At 41.3% G+C, this 22808-nt stretch overlaps 1 protein-coding gene across 1 annotated transcript in view; it reads right to left on the bottom strand.

The window, feature by feature from the left end:
* Nucleotides 1-19423, bottom strand: part of fbxo42 (F-box protein 42) — a 29680-nt gene extending 10257 nt beyond the window's left edge. The window contains exons 1-4 of the mRNA XM_078558088.1: nt 19280-19423; nt 14979-15236; nt 10772-10888; nt 8708-8842 (exon numbers count right to left, since the gene is read on the bottom strand). Coding sequence (XP_078414214.1) covers nt 8708-8842; nt 10772-10888; nt 14979-15225 — 499 coding nt within the window. The 5' untranslated portion in view covers nt 15226-15236; nt 19280-19423. The remainder of the gene's footprint in view (nt 1-8707; nt 8843-10771; nt 10889-14978; nt 15237-19279) is intronic.
* Between the last annotated feature and the right edge of the window lie 3385 nt (nt 19424-22808).

Here is a 22808-nt window from a genome sequence, read left to right as displayed (position 1 = left end):
CACAATGACTGCCTGTAAAGGAGGCTTTACATTTTTACATACACATATTAAACATAAGCGTTTCAAATAAGGTTGATGTTAAAGAATTGTGGAAACTGAGTAACTGCACTTTCCCGTATTGAATATTCATCGTTCCCAATGTCCATCCGTGCCAATTTTTGGCAAATATTTATTTGATGCTCCAATGTTAAATGGATTGCACTATTACCCCATTCTTGCTTTTCTGCTGCAAAATGGAATAAGGCAAGGGTCAGCATGAACATTTTAGGGTTCTCGCTTTTCAGATCCAAATGGATTGAAGACGTAGATAGAATACAAAATTAGAATATTTCCAGTAACATTACTAACAATGCCACTTCCTGGCTCGAGTCTGCAGCAATAAGTCCACATACATCAATGAGAAGCAGTTAAAGCATACAAAACCATGGAGAAAATCTTGGAGTAAAACTAGTGAGATCAGACAGATAAACAGCACCTAACAGCTGAAAATCAAGATGTGCTAATGAAAAATTTCACTGGTTATCCAGGAGGCAAGAACTCAACATCACTATACAGATGCTGTGTCTGTGACTGAAGTACTGAAACATGCCTCTAAATTATATTCTAAAGAGAGCAGTTAACCCCACATAGAAGGATATTTAATGTAGTTCACTTTTGTAGTGTGGGATTCTTTTGAGGAAGCATAGGTAGCCATGACAACAGACTGGATCTCAGTTGCTCTTTAGTGAATAAATCCGTGATTGACAGCAGAGTGCCCTTATTAGCATTCTCCCTTGAAGCAAGAAACTCTTCTCGGGGTAAAGCACTCTTAGCTTGAACAGTCCTTTCTTATGGCATTTCTCAAACAGGTAAGCAAGGGAATTCTCAGGAGATTGGAATAATTTTAAAAAGTGGCTTAAACCCTTAAATCAGGTATTCTCTCACAAGCTAGATTTTAAAACTCAGTCTTTTTCAGAAATGTAAAATGTGATTAGTAAGAGATTTGTTCTCTGATTTCAGGTCACATTTATATACCAATTCATTCTCAACAGATTTTTCTTTTTCTGGGGTTGGGTTGGGGATGTGGGAAGGGAGAGGACTGAGGTCACACTCTTAAGTGCAGAAAGGTCTGCTTGGAGAAGCAATAAGATGTAAAAATGGCTTCCGTTCTTTCTGGGTGGAGGAAACCGACACTGCCATGACAAAACGGTACAATTTATCAGGGATGACAAAAAGCCTAGTCTTACCATTTCCCACAGGAGTTAAAGATTTCAGTTCTTAATGACCCCAGAAGAGTTCAAGGAAACAGATAAGGAAAAACCAAAATGAGTTGCGGATCAACATTCAGCTCTTTAATTGAGTGCTATTTTTAGTCGTAAAAAGAAAAAGTCATAGGTTCAATTTTTAGTCTATGCTAAATAAGCTGATCTTAACTGGTGTGGCAATTATTGATAGTACAACTGACTTCAGATTGTGGAGGATATCAGCCAATTTGCTACTTCTGATTGTTATTAAATGACTCCTGCTAAAAAGTGTAGCTGCTTGAATAGTGGGCAAAACTATGGCAGATGGTATTCAATGTGGGAAAGTCTGAGATTGACCATTTTACAGTTAAATGATAGATCATACTGCTTTCTAAATGGTGAGAAAATAAGAAGCGAGGAGGGGCCCCAAGTACAGAAATAAAAAGCCAGTGGATAGGTATGAAAAAAAATGTAAAAGGTTAATGCAATGTTGGCCTTTACCTCAAGATGGCTGGATTAAAAAGGGATAGAAGTTCTGTTACAGCTATACAGAGTACTGGTTGGACCCCATCTCAGTACTGCATTCAGTTCTGCCTACCACACCTCAAGAAGGATATATTGGCCTTGGAATGGTTGCAGCATAGATTTACCAGTGTGATACCAGAGCTGAAAGAGTTAAATAATAAGAAAATAATTCATAGACTAGGCTTGTATTCTAATGAGTATAGAAGATTATGGTGATCTAATTAAGTATTTAAGACGATTAAAGGATTTGATAGGATAGACAAGAGAGAAATCAAGTCCTCTTGTGGGAGAGTCCAGAATGCAGGGACATAACCTTAAAATTAGAGTTAGGCCATTCAAGAGTGATGTCAGAAAGCATTATATCTTCACTTGCAAATTTCAATCCCTTAGAGGTAAATGTGAGAGCTCCCAACAAAAGCAGCACTTAACACTCCTTTCTGTGCTAAGCATATATCAGAAAATGAATTTCTTATAACACTTCCTCGTGCATTTTAGTAACGATGTTGAGCAAATCCACTGATCCTCGCACACTGACCTGAATCAGGAGGTCAGGGAGTCAACTCTTTCTTATTTCAAGACGGCCTACATTAACAAAGCAACAAGCCCAGTTCCGTAACAGCCAACTCAAAATATCACCTAATGAGAAAAATTCTTAACCAAACTGAGTATGCCTGAACATTTTTCAACAGCACCTTCCAAACCCTCAACCTCGACTGCCTAGGAAAACAAGGACATGGAAACACCACCACTTGCAAGGTCCCCTCCAAATCATACACCATCTTGACCTGGAACTATCATCGCCATTCATTCACTGTCGCTGGGTCAAAATCCTGGAACTCCTCACCTAACAGCATCATGGGTGTACCTATGGCACAGACTGCAGTAGCTCAAGGTGGCAGCTTGCCACCACCGCCTCAGGGCGATTAGGGATGGGCAACAAATGCTGGCCTTGCCAGTGGTGCCCACATTCCATGGACAATTAAAAAAAATTGCAGCTTGCTGAATATGACGAGGTTATGGCAATAAGCCACATTATTTACTGATTTCCCTCACTAACTGCCAAATGAAAACTTTTCATATGCTTAAAAAGTGCAACACAATTAATTGAAAGAGAGAGACACTGGAAAAGCCCAGGTTATTTAACCTCCACTTTACCATATTCCAAGCTTCCAAATTCCAAAGAATATGCAACAGGAAGTCAACATAAAAATTCATACAACATATCCTAACATAAGAAGTGCACTGCATCGTAATAAAAAAAGGGACATACAACCCAGCATAACAAGGCATAAAAATCCAAAGCAGTGCAAAGTAAAAGCCAACCTGGCAGAATATAAAACATACAATACAACAAAAAACAAAAAGCAAGTTGGCATAAAAGTTCAGCCTAAAAGCTAAAATCCTCACAACGCAAAATCCATCACACTATGGTATGAAAACCAGGGACAATTCAGCCTAACACCCAAAGCATGAGGCTACAACCCAACAGAATATTCAATCCAAAAGCAGAATCAAATTATACATGACGTTCAGAAAACACAACACAAATTAGCATAAAAGAATCAGCAAAGCATGGAATTCAGCATGACGCAACGTAAAATACACAGCACAATATAAAATCTCAACCTATCGCAATAGAAAACACAAAGCAGTGTAAAGCCCAGTACAAGATAGTATAACATGCAACACAAAATCCAATGCAAAATAGAATCCATACCACACATTGCAAATTCCAATGCAGAATAAAATATGAGAAAGTACGACAGACCCAAATTAATGCAGTGAAAAACCAAATGCAACACAGCATAATTGTCACATAATTGTAACCCAAATATGCAAGAAAGGAGGGAGAGAGAAAATGGAATTTAAGCCAATTAGTCTGATATCAGAAGTAAGTAAAATGCTAGAATCTTTTATTAGGGGCATGGTAAAAGCACTTAGAAAATCACATGACTGTACAGAATCAATGCAGAATTTTGAAAGGGCAAGCAGCATAGTGGACCAGTTAATGGACCAGTAATCTAGACGCCCGGACTAATCCTCCAGAGACATAAATTCAAATTCCACCATAGAAATTGTGGGAAATTAAATTCAATTAATTAATCTGGAATAAAAGGCTGGTATCGGTAATGATTATGAATCAACCAGATTTTCGTAAAAACCCAGCTGGTCCACTAATGTCCTTCAGGGGAGGAAATCTGCCCTTTTTACCACCTGGCCTACATGCAACTCCAGACCAACAGCAATGTGGTCGGCTCTTAACTGCTCTCTGAAATGGCCAAGCAAGCCACTCAGTTGTACCAAAATGCAGAAATGTCGAATAAGGACTGTGGATGTGGGATTGCTGCGTTTCAAGAAGGCGGCTCACCACTATCTTCTCAAGGGCAATTAGGGATGGGCAATAAACATTAGCCTTGCCAATGACACCCACATCCCAGGAACAAAGAAGAAAAAAATCTGTAGAGTTTTTTTTTGAGGGTGTAACCAGCAGGGTAGATAAGAGGGAACCAGTGGCAGAATTACATTTGGGTTTTTAAAAAGCATTCAATAAGGTGCCACACAAGAGGCTGTTACACAATATTAAGACTCATGCGATTGGGGTAATATTTAAGCATGGATTGAGGATTAGTTAACAAACAGAAAACATTAAGAATAAATTATTTATTTTCAACTTGGCAGGTTATAACTTGTGGAATATTGCTTTGGCCTCACCGATTTACAATCTATATCAGTGGCTTTCAACCTTTTTTTGGTTAAGGAACTCCTTAACATATTGTGAAATTCTGTGGAACCCTACCAAAGTAAAAAACCTACTAAAACAATGCAAAATTAAACTATACTGTTAAATGCCACATATTTGTAATATACCATTATGGATTGTCAAAGGAAGTGGGTGGAGTGCACTCCTTGAGATCTCTTTGTCATACAATAACGTAGTTCAACACGTGCCCGCGTTTGGATCTGGGGTGCATCCACGTTTTTTTCAGTTCGTCTGCTTGCTGGAAGACTGTGTTTCTGATGGTTAGGTCAAACTCTCCGCACTTAGAGAAGGAGCTAGCCACTGGAGTTTGCTTTGCCAATACCTTGGTGTCCAAGTATCTCTCTCCATGTATTACAGTCTGTGCCCTCTCAGACATTGAAATCACCAAGAATAACGAGTCTGTCCTTGTGGGGTACTCCTCTAGTTATCTTGCTGAGGTTACCATAGAATGCATCTTTGACCTCATCTGTATGTGTCATTGTTGGGGCATAGGCACCAATGAGTGTGGCATGCTGGTTACTGACAAGACTTAAGCAAAGAACCATGAGTTGATCACTGATCCCAGTAGGAAGTCAGTCAAGCTTGCATGCTAGTTCAGATCAATTTGCAAAGCCCATGCCCCCAATCTTTGGAGAGCAACTATCACCCTGAGGCCGCCTGTGTGCAGGGTTATGACTATCACAGGGTTCGGTATGTCTGATGTTTTGGTTGATGACAAATTGCTGAACAACCTGCATGTTGCGTGTATTTAAGTGGGTGGGGTTTGTGCAGAGGCTCTCCCACTCCCTTGCCCAGAGCATCTGGTGCAGAATGCTAGTCTGACCATTGGTTTGTCAGGATTAGTGTGTCTTTGAAGATAAAATCGAAGGCGCTTCAGCACAGAGTCAAGCCACAAAGGAAGCTTGAGGTAACTGTTCTTAAAGACATGGCCAAGACACAAGAATTGGAACACAAACTAGCACAGGAATTGCTGATATCCTGGAGGACAATACTGTCATTGAAGATCCTTGGAAAAAGTTAAAGGATGTTACTTACAGCATGGCATCCGAGGTCCTAGGATTCGTTAAACAGAAGCACGAAGACTGGTTTGACAAGAACACAGACATAGGCAAGCTTCTAGATGAAGTGCATGACGCTCACAGATCTTACATATCTGACAAGAAATCACCTGCAAGGAATCCAGATACCATCACGCAAAATACATGCTGCAGGTCAAGCTAAGAGAGATGAAGAACCAATGGTGAGAAAACAAGGTTGATGAGCTTCAAGCAGCTTGCCGATAAAAAAGACCTGAAGGCTCTGCATGAAGGTCTGCGATCAATCTATGGCTGCAAAGCCAACGGTGTGACATCCATCCTCTCACAGATGACAATCAGCTACTAAGAAATATACATGAGATTCTCTCTCATTGGGCAGAGCAGCAGTAATCTCCTAAATCAACAATCCACAGTATACAATAACACCATTGAGTCACTGCCACTGCACCGCACACTGGAAGAGCTTGCTCTCGATTCTTCTCAAGCAGAAGTCACGAAGGCCATAAAGCAGCTTTCTATGGGCAAGTCGCCAGGAGCTGATGGCATCCCACCTGAAGTATTCAAGTATGGAGGGACTCACATGGTTAGGAAACTCCCTAGTCTCTTCTCCCTAATCTGGAACCAGGGTGCTGTGCCCCAAGGCTACAACAATCCCCCCCAGAGCTCATCTCTACAAACAGAAAGGGAGAAAGTCCATCTATGCCAATCATTATGGAATATCACTTCTTTCAACAGTAGGAAAAATTCTTACAAGGGTTATTCTTAATCAGATTGTCACTCACCTCATTGACTCTGTGTACCCAGAATCACAGTGTGGCTTCCATGCTGAGCAGGGAATAGTGGACATGATCTTTGCAGCATGTCAAATTCAAGAAAAGTCCCACGACCAGAATAAGGAACTCTATATGGTGTTTGTTGACCTAACTGAGGCTTTTGACACAGTAAACTGAGAAGGCCTGTGGGAGGTTCTGTACAAATATGGCCACCCTGAAAAAATGATCACTGTCATTTGCTTGTTTCACAATGGTATGATGGCCAGTGCGATGCAAAGTGGTAGGTTATCGGATGCCTTTCCTATCACCAACAGCATCAAGCAAGGCTGTGTATTGGCTCCACTCTGTTTCCATGTACTTTTAGGCCATGTTCCTGCACCCACACAAAGATCTTGACACGGAGTATGCAGTCAATTCAGGGCAGGCGGCAACTTCTTCGACTTGTAAAGGCCCAATGCTTGCAAAGATTACTGAATAGCTACTGAGTGAACTCTGTTCGCGGTTGACTGCACTCTCATAGGACATACTCTGGAGGACATTTAGCTGGTTGCTAAATGCTTTGCCCTAGCCTCAGAACACTTTGGCCTGACAATAAGTCTGAAGAAGTCAGAGATCTTATATGAACTTGCCCCTGGCCACACACTTCAAGGCCCCACAGTCACCATCAACAACACACCCCTCTATTCAGTATAGAGATTTTGCTATCTTGGGAGCTGCCTCTCCAATAACACTACACTGGATGACGAAATCAATCATCATCTGGCAAAAGCAAGCTCAGCGTTTGGCAGGCCTACTCACTGACTTTGGAAAGAGCAAGAAGTTTGCCATTCGCAGCACTTTGTTGTGTGAAATTGGTCGATGCATTTTCCTATGAAACAACAGTGAATATGTTTCGAAAAGAAATCAAAGGTTGCAAAACAGTTGGGATGCCCTGAGGTCATGACAGGCACTTTCTAAATACATGCTTCCTTCTTCCTTTCTTTCAGCTGGACAAAGGACTAAAAATAGTCCACTGCACCTGGGTTAAGGGGAAAGGAAAATTGGCTATTGCATCCACTCCAAATCATTCTCCAGTAAACCCTGTTAGGAGCATTGTGGGGGGACAGGATGGCCCCACACAGCTAAATATCTTTCAAACTATCATCAAGGCCAATACATGAAGAATGGCCATGTGTGAGGTATCAGAAGGCAAACAACATCCACAGAACCAAAAGCAAGAATCATTGCTGGGGGAAGAGGATGAAAACTGGCAAGATCTTTTGAAAAATCAGCTACAAAGTACTATGATTAACACCCTGCTGCACTGTTATTTCCATTGATTGATTTCGCAATTTTTTTAAAAATGGAAAATACATACAGCATTATCAGGAGAAATGTTCCAAACATTTTCAAAAATATATCAGGAGCCTGATGTTATAAAGATCCTCATACATTCATACAACTTCTTGACCATTATAGGATTCAGCTCCAAAGAAGAGTCAGCTCAATTCTGCTCTAACTGGCCCCAGAGTAAATTAACTTAAGCCTGCCCATTCTACACATTTGGGAAACACTCAACAGGTATGGCTGTGCTTCTGAAATTCAGGGCACAGCTGGAAGCATTCACAAGGATGAGATGCAGTTCCTTCTGGAATTCTTCATTTCAGGTTAAGAGGTTCTCTGAGCTTTAATGTGGTTCAAGTTCCAATGAAGAAAAAGCATTCATTATAATGAGCTTGTAACATGTGGAGTTCTGGTTTCGTCAATATTATCCTTAATTTTCCTGAATATCCAACTCCTGTTGAAGAATAGGTTCCATGGACTCTAGCAGTCTTTTGGCACTTTACTTAAGTGTCCGGACTTCATATTTGAGCTCAGCTGGCATGCTATTCAACTGTAGAAAGCATCATGGCATCAATTTGTCCTCATCTGGGGCCACACTCTTAATTTCCAGGAGTTGCTGGATAGTAATTAGCATCAGGAACTCTGGCTAATTTTCATAAGGAGTGCTGAAACAAATAGCTGCATTCAAATTGCTGGCTAAGATCAGCTGCATTGAACCTTCCTGTTTGTATGGATGAAAATGATCCAGTTTATTGCATTCCCCATTAGGCCATTGAGGAAGATTGCTGTAACATTTTCAGTACACTTCCACTTTGCTATTGTAGCACCATTAACCAGCTTTTGTTTGTGTAACCATTCATTGCTTGTCACTGATTGACACACCCCAATGGGATATTAACTCTGAATTACAACCATTCATTGAGCAACAACCTATCAAGAAATTTATCCAATCCAGGCACCTTCTCCTGTTTTTATCTGACACCTCTAGGCATGCAGACAAATTCAGTTATTTTGATCAGTTAAATCTCACGACACTCTTCACCTCTTCTTTGTTCTACCACATACCTGATGCCAGAGGTCGGATCCATTCTTTGCTGTTGAGGTCAAGCCGCCAAAGATCATTGAATGCTGCATTACAACTGCTTTGCGTGCAACCCCCAAAGACGTACATGGACTGATTGGCATCATAGTAACAAGCACCTGGAATTAAAGAGATGAACAGTGGGAGGCCTTTTTGAGAGTATGAGGGGGACAGAGGCCAAAAGCTACACTACAATAAAACTAAACTGCAACACTACCCTTATTTAACACACTGCAAAATTGAATATATTGTATCCTCAAAGAAGTAAATCCCATTAAATATGAATTCAAAATCACATGTTGAAAACTGTAGTGTGGACACACATGGAATGAGATGAAAATTTGTTTACTGTTAATGATGCTGCTACTAGACCCAAACATACAATTAAGTGAGCTGTAAAAAAATTACATCTGCATGCACTGTCAACTTTGCCATGATAAATTCCATTGTTTGCAATATAATGGTCTATGGAAACTTGTCATTTTGCAGTTACATCCTCCTGCCAGTGGAGTAATTGTAACACCACCACTTGTGAAAGGGTGTTAGTACAGTGTTAGAAGTTTACAAAGGCAATTTCCATTAAAATGTGGACATTAATTCCAATTAGGACAGAATACATGTTTTTAAAATAGGGATAATTTAATCTGCATATCTTGGTCCAATTACTTTTGCCATCTAACTTCACTTCGTTTAAAATCTACACTTGGTCTTAACTCTCCATATGCAACCCAACACAATTTTATATTTATATTTTTAGATGCAAAACAATTTTAAAATGGTTAATATTTCCAACCTGCAACCCAAAACTGACAACTCCATTCCAATTTGCAAAGTTCCCTGACCGCACAATTAACTTAGACTGATCTAACGTATTTACTTAATAATTCACTTGGCAGTCTTTACATGGAACACACCTGCACTTGTAAAAAATAATGTATAATCTCTTAAAATAATCTAAAATAATTTCCTAAAACTTCAGCAAATAAAGATTGTGGATAAATTCTGGCTCCTGCCACTTCATCTTGGGAAACTAAGACAAGTATCTATCACTAAAGCATATGTAAAGAAAAATGGGCAAGGAATTAAAAATACAGGCTTGACATCTGGGCCAGATTCTGATTCTCAAAACAGAAGAGCAGCATAAAAACACAATCTAGCCAGCCAAATATGAGTAGTGGGGGAAAACGTTTAAGAGCTGTTTGTGCGATGCTATCAATGCCCATCCAAAGACTGCAGTAGTCGCAAGAAACAGTCAACATAAATTTAAAAGCAACAATGCCATGTCACAAATAGAGTATTTTTTTAGGAGGAAATTACATTGGTCAATAAAGGTGATTGCACTGGATGTAATCTACTTAAATTTTCAGGTAATATTTGATAATGCCCTACGCATAAGGATCATTAAGAAAAAATTGAGGCTTGTTAATTCAAAACTGGCTTAGCAACAGGATGTGCTAATATGTTATCATAAACTTTTATTTATCAGTAGTACTCTTATTCTACTGTTTGTGAATACTGTGAAGAGGGAAGAACCAAACCAAATCCCTGCAGATCTCCATTAGTTACTAGATGCTAATCAGAGCCTTTTCTATTCATCATCACAGTTTAATGAACTTTTGTTGCACCCCTTCCAAGTCAAGTATATCCTCTTTCCTTAGTTAAGGTGGCCAAAACTGTACACAGTGATCCAGCTGTGGTCTCACCAAAGCTCTATATAATTGCAATAAGACCTCCTTACTTATATACTTCAATCCTTTTGGGGACAGAAGGGATGAAAAGTGAAAGGAGAATACAGGGAGCAGTGCTCAAGTACTCACCAAAATCATGTTTCACTCTATTCTTGGTAAATCCCCAAAAAACAATATTAAAAATAGATTCTGACATAACAAGCCATGTAAATTAGCATAGTCCCTGTGGGTTTTCTGCTTTAGCACAGTAAACTGCAGTTACAATTCATGCGGAGCAGCAATACCAATACAGTACAGTAGCTGCTTTAATAAACATCCTTCACCTAGCCCAAATCAATGCTATCAGGAAACTCTACTTACTGTGTGAAAAGCGCTGGGTTATCGGAGTCCCGGGATAGGGGTAGGTCCGGCTCTCCCACTGAATATATCCTCCCTGAACAGCTTTTATAAAACCATAGTAACACTGATGAGCCACGCCTGGGAGTCAAAGAGACACAGAAGCTTAATGGCATTTTCAAAAAGGGAAAGAAATCCCTGTATTTGGCGCACCCCCCGCACTCCACTTTCACCCAAAGGGATTTTATTGGGTCAATTTCTTCAATCAGATAATTCACAAACCTCCGACAATAGTACAGTTATCCAGTTGTGAGAGTGCACATTGCACTGACATAGCAATTTTATTTTTGACGCGCAACCCCCCCACCACCTTGCTGCAACTGAAATCGGAAACTCAGTGGAGGCAGGAAAGCCCAATGGTATTAGAGTTGCAGAAGTTACAAGAAAGGCTACTAAACACAACAGCAAAATGGGTTCAAGGTCCTTCCACTCACTACTGCTCAAGTGCTTTGAGCCACCTTCTCTGCAAGGACTCAACAAAAGTTTACAAAGTCAAGAGCCAATGGCTCATGCACCTTCAGTATTAAGAGAGCACATGGACTCTCTGCATCAGTTCAACACAGAGCGAGTGCAATGGCAACACTGGAGGATACCAAGAATCTTGGCTCAAATGACAGAAGGTAAATTCTGCAGGCTAGCTAAGAGGATGTAAAAATACCCATACCCTTATGTTCTTTACATCAGTAAAGTATTCAAGGTAGTGAAGGAATTTGATATTTAGGAGATCCAAGTATACTGTTCACTATGGTGAAGGGTTCAAACATCAGGGACACAAGTTAAGATAAGGAAGAAACAAATAGGGTGGGAAGACAGGTGGAAAGTTTTTACGCAACATTGTGGAAAATTACCAGAGAAGGAAATAACTAGGACAGTCTAAATGGGTTCCAGATGTAATCAGATGCATTTCAGGAGATTGAAAATGGCGAGCAGGTAGAGATGTTATATCAAAATGGGACCAATTTATTGGTGCTAATGATCTTTCCTTGTTCACAGAAATTGTACATTTACATAGTCAATTTGAGATGATCAGCATTTTCTTGCCATATTACCCATATCATAATCTGCATCACAGTTGGCAGGGGGATGGGAACCAGGATGTAGCATTGGAAAGGAGAAACAAGGTGCACAAAAGATCGGGAGAGACAGATAACACTCAAGTAAGAAATAGTAAGGTATTAGGTGGGGTCAGATCAAGAGGAGGCAATAAGGTCTAAATTAAGTTTACAATTAACATATTTACCACGCTTTGTGCATTCTACAGGCACATATAGCCACATGGGAATATTATGTCATGGTGATTACTGAGACTTGGGTCAAAAAAGGGCAGGACTGGATACTGAATATTCCTGGATATAAGGTGCTCAGGAAAGACAGGGGAGAAAAGAGAGGAGGAGGGGTGGCAGCATTAATTAAGGAGAATATTATAGTGCTGGAACGACAGGCTATCTTGGAGGGGTCAAACACAGGATCTATTCGGTTATAGTTAAGAAACAATAGAGATACCATTACATTACTGGGTGTATTATATAGGCCCCGGACAATTGGGAAAGACACGAAGGTGCAAATTTGCAGGAAAATTACAGAGGTGCAAAAACTATAAAGTAATCATAATGGAGTACTTAAATTATCCTAATATAGACTAGGATAGTAATAGTGTAAAGGGTAGAGCGGGGGGAGGGGGGGAGAGAGAAAGAGTTTCTGAAGTGTGTTGAGGAGAATTTTCTGAATCAGTATCTTTTCCAGCCCACAGAGGAAGGCGGCGTTGTTGGATCTGGCTCTGGGGAATGAGATGAGTCAAGTGGATCAAGTGACATTAAGTAAACAGTGTTCATGGTATCATGCGGTTTAGGTTGGCTATGGAAGAGGACAAGGAGCAACCTAGAGTAAAAATACATAAGTGGAGGAGGGTGAATTTCAGTGGGGTGAGAACTGATCCAGCACAGGTAAACTGGAAGCAGATTATCAGACAAAACAGTAACAGACAATGGGCTGCCTTTAAAAAGGAACCGGTTCAGGCACAGTTGAGGTAATTTCCACAAAGGGAAAAAATAGGGTAATGAAAGCCAAAGCTCCCTGGATGACAAGAGAGTAAAATGAAGCAGGAAAAGTGCATGCATGACAGGTATCAAGTTGATGATATGAGAACCAGGCTGAATATAGAAAGTCAATGGATGGTGAAAAAGGAAATAAAGAGAGAAGAGAGCATATGAGCAGAAACTGGCAGCTAACATTAAAAAAAATCCAAAAGTCTTCTATAGGCTCATATAATTGCAAAAGGATATGAAGGAGAGGTGGGGCCAAGTCAGAACCTAAAAGGGGGTTTACACACAGAGGCAGGGGGCATGGTTAACATACTAAATGAGTACTTCGCATTTGTCTTTACTAACGAAGCTGAAGCTGCCAAAGTCACAGTGAAAGAGGAGATAGTTAAAATGCTGGATGAGCTAAAAATTGACAAGGAGAAGGTATTAGAAAGGCTGGCAGAACTTACAGTTGATAAGTCACCAGGACCAGATGGGATGCATCTGAGAATGCTGAGGCAAGTAAAGGTGAAATTGTGGAAGTACTGGTCATTATCTTCCAATCCTCCTTGGGGTGATGCCAGAGGACTAGAGAATTGCAAATGTTGTACCCTTAATTAAAAAAGCGTTCAAGGTTAAACCCAACAATTACAAACCAGTCAGCTTATGCCTCGGTGGTGGGAAAGCTTTTAGAAATGATAATCTGGGACAAAATTAAGAGTCACTTGGACAAGTGTGGGTTAATTAAGGAAAGACAGCAGGACTTGTTCAAGGCAAATCATGTTTAACTAACTCATTTTGAGTTTGTTGACAGAGAGGATTAATGAAGGTAATGTAGTTGATGTGGCGTACATGGTCTTTCAAAAGGCATTTTGAAAGTGTCATATAACAGACTTGTCAGTCAAGTTGATGTATAATAAAAGGCATAGTGACAGCAAGGATAGAAAGTTGGCTGAGTGACAGGAAACAAAGAATAGTGGTGAATGGTTTGTTTTCAAACTAGAGGAAGGTATACAATGGAATTCCCCAGGAGTCAGTACTGGGACCACTGCTTTTCATGATATATATTAATGTCCTAGACTTGGGTGTACAATTTCAAGATTTGCAGATGATATAACTTGGAAGTATTATGAACTGTGGGGAGGATAGTGATAGACTTCAAGGGGACATAGGCATAAGTTATTTTGAATCATCAAATGGTTACAGCACAGAAGGAGATCAGATGATGTGTCGTTTCCGTGCCAGCTCTCTGCAAGAGCCTCTCAGCTAATCCCACTCCCCGACCTTTCCTGTGAAATGGGCAGACACGAGGAATTTACAGCAGAGAAGTGTGAAGTGATACATTTTGGTAGGGAGAACAAGGTGATGCAATATAAATAAGGGGTATAATTCTAAAGGGAGTGCAGGAACAGAGGCACCTGGGGTATGTACAATCATTGAAGGTGGCACGGCAGGTTGAGAAAGCAGCTAAAAAGGCAAATGCGATTCTGAGCTTTATAAATAAAGGCACAGAGTACAAAAGCAAGGAAGCTATGATGAATCTTCATAAAACAATTTTGGGCACCACACTTTAGGAATTGTATGGAGGCTTTAGAGGGGGTGCAGAAAAGATTTAAGAGAATGGTTCCAGGAATGATGGACTTCAGTTATGCAGATAGATTGGAGAGTCTGGGGATTTTCCCTTAGAGAAGGCTGAGAGGAAATTTGATAGAGGTGTTCAAAGTCACCAGGGGGTCTAGACATAGCAAAAAAGAGAGGAAACAGTTCCCATTGGCAGAAGGGTCAAGAACCAGAGGACATCAGTTGAATGGCAAAAGAACCAAAAGCAACATGAGGAAGAACATTCTTCCAAAGTGAGTGGTTAGGATCTGGAATGCACTGCCTGAGAATCTGGTGGACACAGATTCAATTGTGCCTTTCAAAAGGAATTGGATAAGCATCTGAAGAGAAAATAAATTGCAGAGACATGAGGAAATCGCAGCAGAGTGGGATTATCTGAGTTGCTCTTGCAGACAGCCAGCACGAACACAATGTGCCATCTCACCTCCTTCTGAGCTGTAACCATTCTATGATTCAAATTAACCTTTTGGCCATAGTTACAGATCTCTATCTTACGCCAAAAATATTTTACCCTGAACCACGTTGCGTACCTTTAATGAGTCGATACCACTGTTTGCAAACTAGAGCAGCTGTTTTATGCTCCTGATATGGAGATAAGAAAGACAAGATGTATTCCAGCACCTCCTCAGGCAACTCTAACATTGAGCGGTTATGTCTCATTTCCTCAACTTCCAATTCAACATGAGGCTCCTCATCCTGCTCCATGGGCCCATCCAATACTTCTTCTGTGTCCATGGCAATAAAACTGTCATCCTCGCTGTCTGACGAGCTGGCCATCGCATGCCACTCTATATTACAAATGAGAAAGACTTGTTCAAAGGTGGGCTGAAATTGTAGCAATTCTCAGATATATTATGTGCAAGGCAAAATAATAAAAAATTAACTCAATGCTCATATCAATAATATTAACCAGATGTTGGCGGTACGAGAATGCTGGGGCATTGTTGTCAGGCTCGCCTTGTTTTCTCTTCACTCTTCATACAGCTTTGGACTTCAATGGTGATTCCAAAATACATATCAGAATATAACCTATCCCTGGTACAGGAATCTGTAACTGCACAAATGCAGGAGATATCTCTGCAAGATTCTATATCCATTGTTTCTTGTATTAAACCAGCAAAACATTTCCCTTAGAAATCTGATAGGACTTTAAAGTTTCTTTTATGGGCATATTATCAGCACCTCAGGATTTAGTAGCATCCATAATGTACTATACACACTTGAAGTAGATGTGAAGTCAGGTATAGCAGCAATCACTGCTAGGTAGGGGGATGTTCTTTCGAGAAAATGAAAAAATAAAGGATGAAGCACACAGGCAAAAACTCAGTCAAGTCAACATGTTTACGGAGCTCGCTCATCCAGACATTTCAATCAAATGGAGGGTTCTCGGGTTATCTAATATGTCCTCTGGCCATTTGAGGAACACCAAGTGGTTATGAAATTTTGGAAGAGGTCCTTGTTTTGGACCCTTTTACTATCCAAAACTTGATCAGTTCATTTAACTCAATAATACACATATCTCATTCATGTTGTCATGAGACATTTTAATGTACTGACATCAATGCAGTACAGCAAAAATTACACTTAAAATGACACTGTAAAGTTGCGATAAGCTTCTCATGTGATGCTCTTAACTCATCTTCTCAAATTGCTTCCACCGCTAACACCAATCGCAATGACATATCTAAACTCACCAGTGTTTCACCCCAGTGTCATTCAGCTCAAAATGCTCTCTCCACATAGCCCTGGTTTAGGAGGACAAAATCTAATACTACTCTGCTGGATGTTTTTCACAATTCAACATTGCTAACAAAGAATGCTTAGTGTTTGCCTTCATAACAAGCACTGCATTTTGAAGGCCTACGTACAAGAAATAGCAACACTTCCCACGCTTAGTCAATACTGCTACAAATTTAGCAAGGTCAAAAGGCTGTGTGTAAAATCTCTCAATTCCTATGGCCCACTACATAAAGGCATATTGGTAATCTGGTTTAAGAACAAAATGGGTCAATAGTGAACTATATAAAAACCAGATGGATTTCTAACCATCTTTAAAAGAACAGAATCTCTCCACAACTCTGTAATCTCTGTGGCAGTATTGTATCAGAACTGAACTACCTGCCCAGTCTCTGTAAAATACTGTGCTCCCAGGAACAAAGGAAACACATTTTTGGTTTGCTTTACACTGTTAGCTGTTTCTAAATTTTAAAAAAAAGTCACATTTAAAAAAAAAATAACCTGGACTTGATTTTCTTAATTTCAGTTACATATAGCAGCAAAGTAAAACCCATTGCTCATTAGATCTATTGCTTCCACAGGTTATATTATCAAGAAAAACTCCAGAATTGTCATTTGACAACCCCACTATTCAACGCCAGCCTGCTCCATCGGTGACATTCCCCTTCCTAGAAACAGAGGAACCATTACTTCTATGAATTATCAGATTATACCCTCTACCCCTTTCATCCTAACTTTTCAACAACTTTTTAAAGGTTGTGCTTGGAGACTGATGGGCCTGAATATTCGAATCAAGTCGCCTATGGAACAAAGGAATAGGAGTAGGATATCCAGTCCTTCAAGCTTGTCTCATCAATTAAATTAGGGCTGATCTGTGCCTCAACTACACTTTTGTTCCACATCTCCTGATACTCTTACCTAACAAAATCCAAGTCTTGACAAATTTCAATAGACCCAACATGTAGAACCTTAGGCTGGCGGGGGGGGGGGGGGGGGAAGAAAGAGTGCATGGGGGGTACTATTCCAGATTTCCACCAACCTGTGTGAAAAAGCAATTCTGGTTTTATCCCTAAATGACCTAGATTTAATTTTAAGATTATGTCCTCTTGATCTGGATTTCTTTTGCCGGAACAAATCTTGTCTCTGTATCTACCCTATTAAATCCCTCAATCATTTTAAAAACCTCAATTAGATCGTCCTCAAATTTCTAAACTTAACAGAATAGAAGCTATGTTTACATGCAATATGTCTCCAGAATTTAAACTCCAGCATAATTCCAGTGAATCTGCACCAAGACTAATGTATCTCTGCAGAGGTTCGCTGCCCAAATCTGAAAGTATTGATGTACTTGGGGTCTGACCATGGCTCTGTGCAATTAAAGCATCGCTTTCTCATTTTTGAAATCTGATTTTCTTGAAATAAAGGCCAACATTCCATTAGCTTTTTTGATTATTTTGTACCTGTAGCTTTTAGTGATCGATTTGGCCAAACGGTTTATGTGGTACAAAACAACAGGTTATAAAGTGGTAGGATCTACACTGTACTGTACAAACTGCTTCTTGTGCAATGCTCAACTCATCACATTGAACTATTTCCAGCACCAGGGGGAGATCTTTAACAGCCAGAATATCGCCCTAGTGTCATACAGCTCAAAAAGCACTTTCTGAACACAACCCACATTTGGAAAGCCTTAAACTAGAATTGTGTGGCTGGGTGTCTTTTCACAGTTCAAGTGGACATAATATGAAAGTTTCTTACGCCCACTATCATGCGCTACTGAAGTCCTAGTAACAACACTGCAATGTACAGTCACTTCCACAATTACAGTTTGAAAAGTACCCTTACTGTACAGACTCAGCTCCAATAACCACACATCAACAGTAATGATAACTGAACATTCCAAAGATACACTCTACTGATGCTGAGCTGGTTGATTCAAAGCAAGCTCCTTGATCTGCATTCCCAATCAGCCCAGCACTTTTTCTAACAGAACTGAAATAGGCAACCACAGTCATCTTTTTCAGTTGAAACAACTACATTTTCAAACCTTTTCTCGAGGTAAATTAAAATTACTTTCAGTGCAATTTGTGCTAGACTCTATACCCTATTTATTTGTAAACCACCTTTTCAGGATAGAAAATAAATTTCCGTTGAACAGGACAGATTCAGTTCCATTGTTAAAAATCACGTGAGATTTGGCCATTCACCTCGAGGATTCCAGGTTATGCTGAAACAGAAAAGATCCACTCCTCCCATCCCCACAGTAAGTCAGAGACTAACAGAACCAAAATAAAGTCAAGATCTTCTGGCTGTCAGATTCTCATTTTTAGTCCTCTGCACACACCTGAGAAATACAGTGACTCTCCACCCCTTAATCACATTACAGGTACAGTGATTTAATTTGTCCTCCTTATTCATATTACAAGGTATATAGGAGCATCACACTTCTCATAGGTAGTTTTATGCCAGCCATTCTTACCCACTTTATAGGGCGGAGGTACAATGTTGCACCTCTTCCTTATCCATATAATGCCGTACAAGAATTATGCTGGTCCTCTTGCATATTATAGGATACAAAGGTCATACAGCTACTGTACTCACATTATAGAGTTCAAGAGAATATTCCACCTCTCTTTACCCATATCACAGTTTGGGATAATATTCCCCTCTTTAATTCCCTGCCCAGTGGTTCCAGATCCAGCTCCATGTCTCAGCAACTGGGGCAGAGGGGCTCTCGCTACAGGTGCATTTTACACCTGACCCTGGACCCAGATCCTCCAAGACTGCCACTGGCATGTGACCAATTCACTCCACTGAGCTCCGGGGAGTCTTCCCAATACAAAGGGCCGGATGCCGACCCAATGCACCCGGGACCCACGGTGAGCAACCTGCTGAGCCCTGCTTGGCTGAGGTCGGCTCCACTGGCAGTGGGGACGGAGCTCACACCAAGGTGGGCGCCACCCTGCCCACAGCCCCCCGGGGGGGGGGGGTGGGTGCTGGCACCCCACTACCGGGGCCCAGCTTTACCACCACCTCCACCCCCCCCCCCCCCAGCAGCTGTGTGGATGCCACGCCAAGGGCCTCACCCACTCACCGGCCTAGCTCGCTTCCCCTTTGCCCGACGCCTTGTGCCGGCTCGCCGTGCGCTCAAGGCCGCTGCTTGAGTATGAGTGAAGCCCGTGGCTCTCACCGCCTCCCGCTCTCAGTCGCTCCGATCCGCCATCGCCGCCATCTTCCGCCAGGAGCGACAGCGCCGCAACGGCGGCGCGCACGCACTCAGGGCGTCACAGCTGCTCACGTACCCCCCCTGGCGGCAGCGTCACGCTGCGGCAGCGTCACGCTGCGGCAGCTCCAGTACCTGCTGAGCCTGGGCAGCAGGACAAGAGGCTGATGCTGCTGCTGCCCTATCCCAGAGCTGCCAAAGGCCCTCACTCTCATACAATCTTTGTACTGCATGTATATCATTCACATGATATAAATGGTAACAGTACCATTGTTTGATTATGTTACTTGAACTGGCAATCCACATTAGAAGAATATTGGACTCGAAATGTTAACTCTGTTTCTCTCTCCACAGATGCTGCCAGGTCTGCTGAGTTTTTCCAGCATTTCCTGTTATTATTGGCAATCCACATTCCTGGTCTAATGATCCAGGGACATGAGTTCAAATTCCACTAGGGGGATTTTAATCCAGTTCATTAAATAAATGTGCATTTAAAAAGCTAGGCTCAGTAAAGGTGACCAGATTGTGGTAAGGATCCATCTGGTTCTGATGCTGGGAGGATGTTTCCCTTTGTGGGATAGTCCAGAACTAGAGGGCACACTTTCAGAATAAGGGGTCTCCCACTTAAGAAGGAGATGAGGAGGAATTTCTTCTCTCAGGGGGTCATTAATCTTTGGAATTCTCTACCCACGAGAGCAGTGGAGGCTGGTTCATTGAGTATGTTCAAGGCTTAGTTAGACAGGTTTTTGATCTACAAAGGAATCAAGTGTTATGAGGGGCAGGCAGGAAAGTGGAGTTAAAGCCACAATCCATCAGCCATGATCTTATTGAATGGCGGAACAGTCTCAAGGGGCCAAATGGCCTGCTCTTGCTCCTGTTCTTATGTTCACTAATGCCACCTAAAGAAGAGATTCAGCTATCCTTACCCAGACTAGCCAATATGTAACTTCAGACACACAGCAATACAGTTAACTCCTAACTGCCTTCTGAAATGGCCTAGCAAGCCATTCAGTTGTACTAAACCACTACAACAAACTATACTAGGAGTAAAAGTGCATGGAGCACCTGGCAACAACCTGGGCACTGGTTTTGGACTTGACAAACGTACATCCAGTCCGCCAGGAGGAAAGTCTTCCTCATTAACATATGGGGATTTGTGCCAAAATTGGAAGAGCTGCCTCACAGACTGGTCAAGCAACAGCCTGACATAGTCATACTCACAGAATTATACCTTTCAGCCAATATCCTAGACTCCTCCATCCCCATCCCTGAGTATATCCTCTTCGACCAGCAGTGTGGAGTAAATGTATTCAGCACTGCAACTGGGATGTTGTCAAGGTCCCACAGTCTTTGCTGTATGCCATGCTCTGAGCCATTCCTTAATATTACATGGTACACATTTGGGAGGAAGTGGCACTGGAAGTTCTCAACACTGACTTTAGACTCCATGAAATTTCATGACAAAATCAAGGTAAATCTAATCTGACCAATCACTGCCTCATCAGCCTACTCTCAATCATTAGCAAAGCGATGAAAGGGATCATTGACAGTGCAGTCAAGTACTCACTAATAACCTGTCCATTAATGCTCAGCTTGGGTTCTGCTAGGACCACTTGGTTCCAGACCTCATTACACCTTGGTCCAAAAATGGTCAAAATAGCTGAATTCCAGTAGTCAGATGAGGACAATCGCCCTTGACATCAAAGTAGCATTTGACCAAGTGCAGCATCAAAGAGTCCTAGTAAAATTGAAATCGATGGGAATCAGAGGGAAAACTCTCCACTGGTTAGAGTCATACCTAGCACAAAGTAACATGATTTTGTTGTTGGATGCCAATCATCTCACCCCCAGGACAATACTGCAGGAGCTCCTCAGCACCTTGTCCTAGCCCCAATCATACAAACATACGAAGTAGGGGCAGAAGTGTGCCATTTGGGCCCCAAGCTTGCTCTGCATTTCAATAAGATCATGGCTGATCTGTTTGTGTTTCCAATTCCACATTCTCATCCACCTCCAATAACCTTTGATTCCCTTGCCTAACTGGAATCTATTTACCTCTGCCTTAAAAATATTCAATGACCCCACCTCCACCACCTTCAGAGGCAGAGAGTTCCAAAGTCCTCTGAGGGCACAGCCCTCTGAGAGAAAAAAATTTCTCCTCATCTCCGTCCTAAAAGGGCAACCCCTAATTTTAAAACAGTACCCCCTAGTTCTGGACTCACCCACAAGAGGAAACATCCTTTCCACATCCACCTTGTCAATACCATTCAGGATCTTGTATACCTCAATCGAGTTACCCCTCACTCATCTAAACTCCAGTGGAAAGAAGCCCAGTCTGTCCAACCTTTCCTCATAAGACAACCTGTTGATTCCAGGTATCAATGTAGTAAACCTCCTCTGAACTACCTTCAACGCTTTTACATCCATCCTTAAATAAGGAGATGAAAACTGCACACAATATTTGAGGTGTAGTCTCTGCAATGCCCTGTATAACTGAAGTATAACATTCTTACTTTTATGTTCAATTTCTCTTGCAATAAAGCACAGCATTCCATTAGCCTTAATTACTTGTTGTACCTGCATACTAACTTTCTGTGACTCATGCACTAGAACACCTAGATCTCTCTGCATTTCAGAATTCTGCAGTCGTTGTCCATTTAAGTAATATTCTGCTTTTTTATTCTACCTGCCAAAGTGAACATCTTTACATTTTCCTATATTATGCTTCATCTATCAGATCTTTTGCCCACTCAACCTCTCTAAATCCGTCTGCAAGCTCCTTATGTCCTCTTCACAACATACTTTCCTACCTATCTTTGTGTCATCTGCAAATTTAGCTACCATACCTTCACTCTCCTCATCTAAGTTATTGATATAAATTTTAAAAAGTTTAGGCCCCAGCACAGACCCCTGCAGGACTCCATTCGTCACATCCTGTCAATCAGAAAAAGACCCATTTATGCAGTTATGTTTTCTGCCAGCCAGCAAATCTTCTATCCAAGCTAATATGTTACCTCCTACACCATGAGCTTTTATTTTCTGCAATAACCGTTCATGTGGCACCTTATCAAATGCCTTCTGGAAATCCAAGCACAGCAGGTCTACAGGCTCCCCTTTAACCACAGAACATGTTACTCCTTCAAAGAACTCCAATAAATTGGTTAAACATGATTTTCCTTTCACATGGCCATGCTGCCTCTTCCCAATTACCTTGAGTTTCTCTGAGTGCCCAGCTATAACCTCCTCAATGATCGATTCTAATACCTTTCCCATGACAGACATCAAGCTAACTAGACTATAGTTTCCTGTTTTCTGCCTCCCTTCCTTCTTGAAAGAGGGGTTGGGGTGTCAGCTGTGGCTCAGTTCATAGCACCCTCGCCTTTGAACCAGAGGGTTGTGG

This window comes from Cetorhinus maximus, chromosome 15 (genome assembly GCF_964194155.1).
Source record: "Cetorhinus maximus chromosome 15, sCetMax3.hap1.1, whole genome shotgun sequence".
In the NCBI taxonomy this organism is placed as follows: Eukaryota; Metazoa; Chordata; class Chondrichthyes; order Lamniformes; family Cetorhinidae; genus Cetorhinus; species Cetorhinus maximus.
Note: the sequence above shows the minus strand (reverse complement) of the source record. Positions and strands in the feature narration are given on the sequence as shown.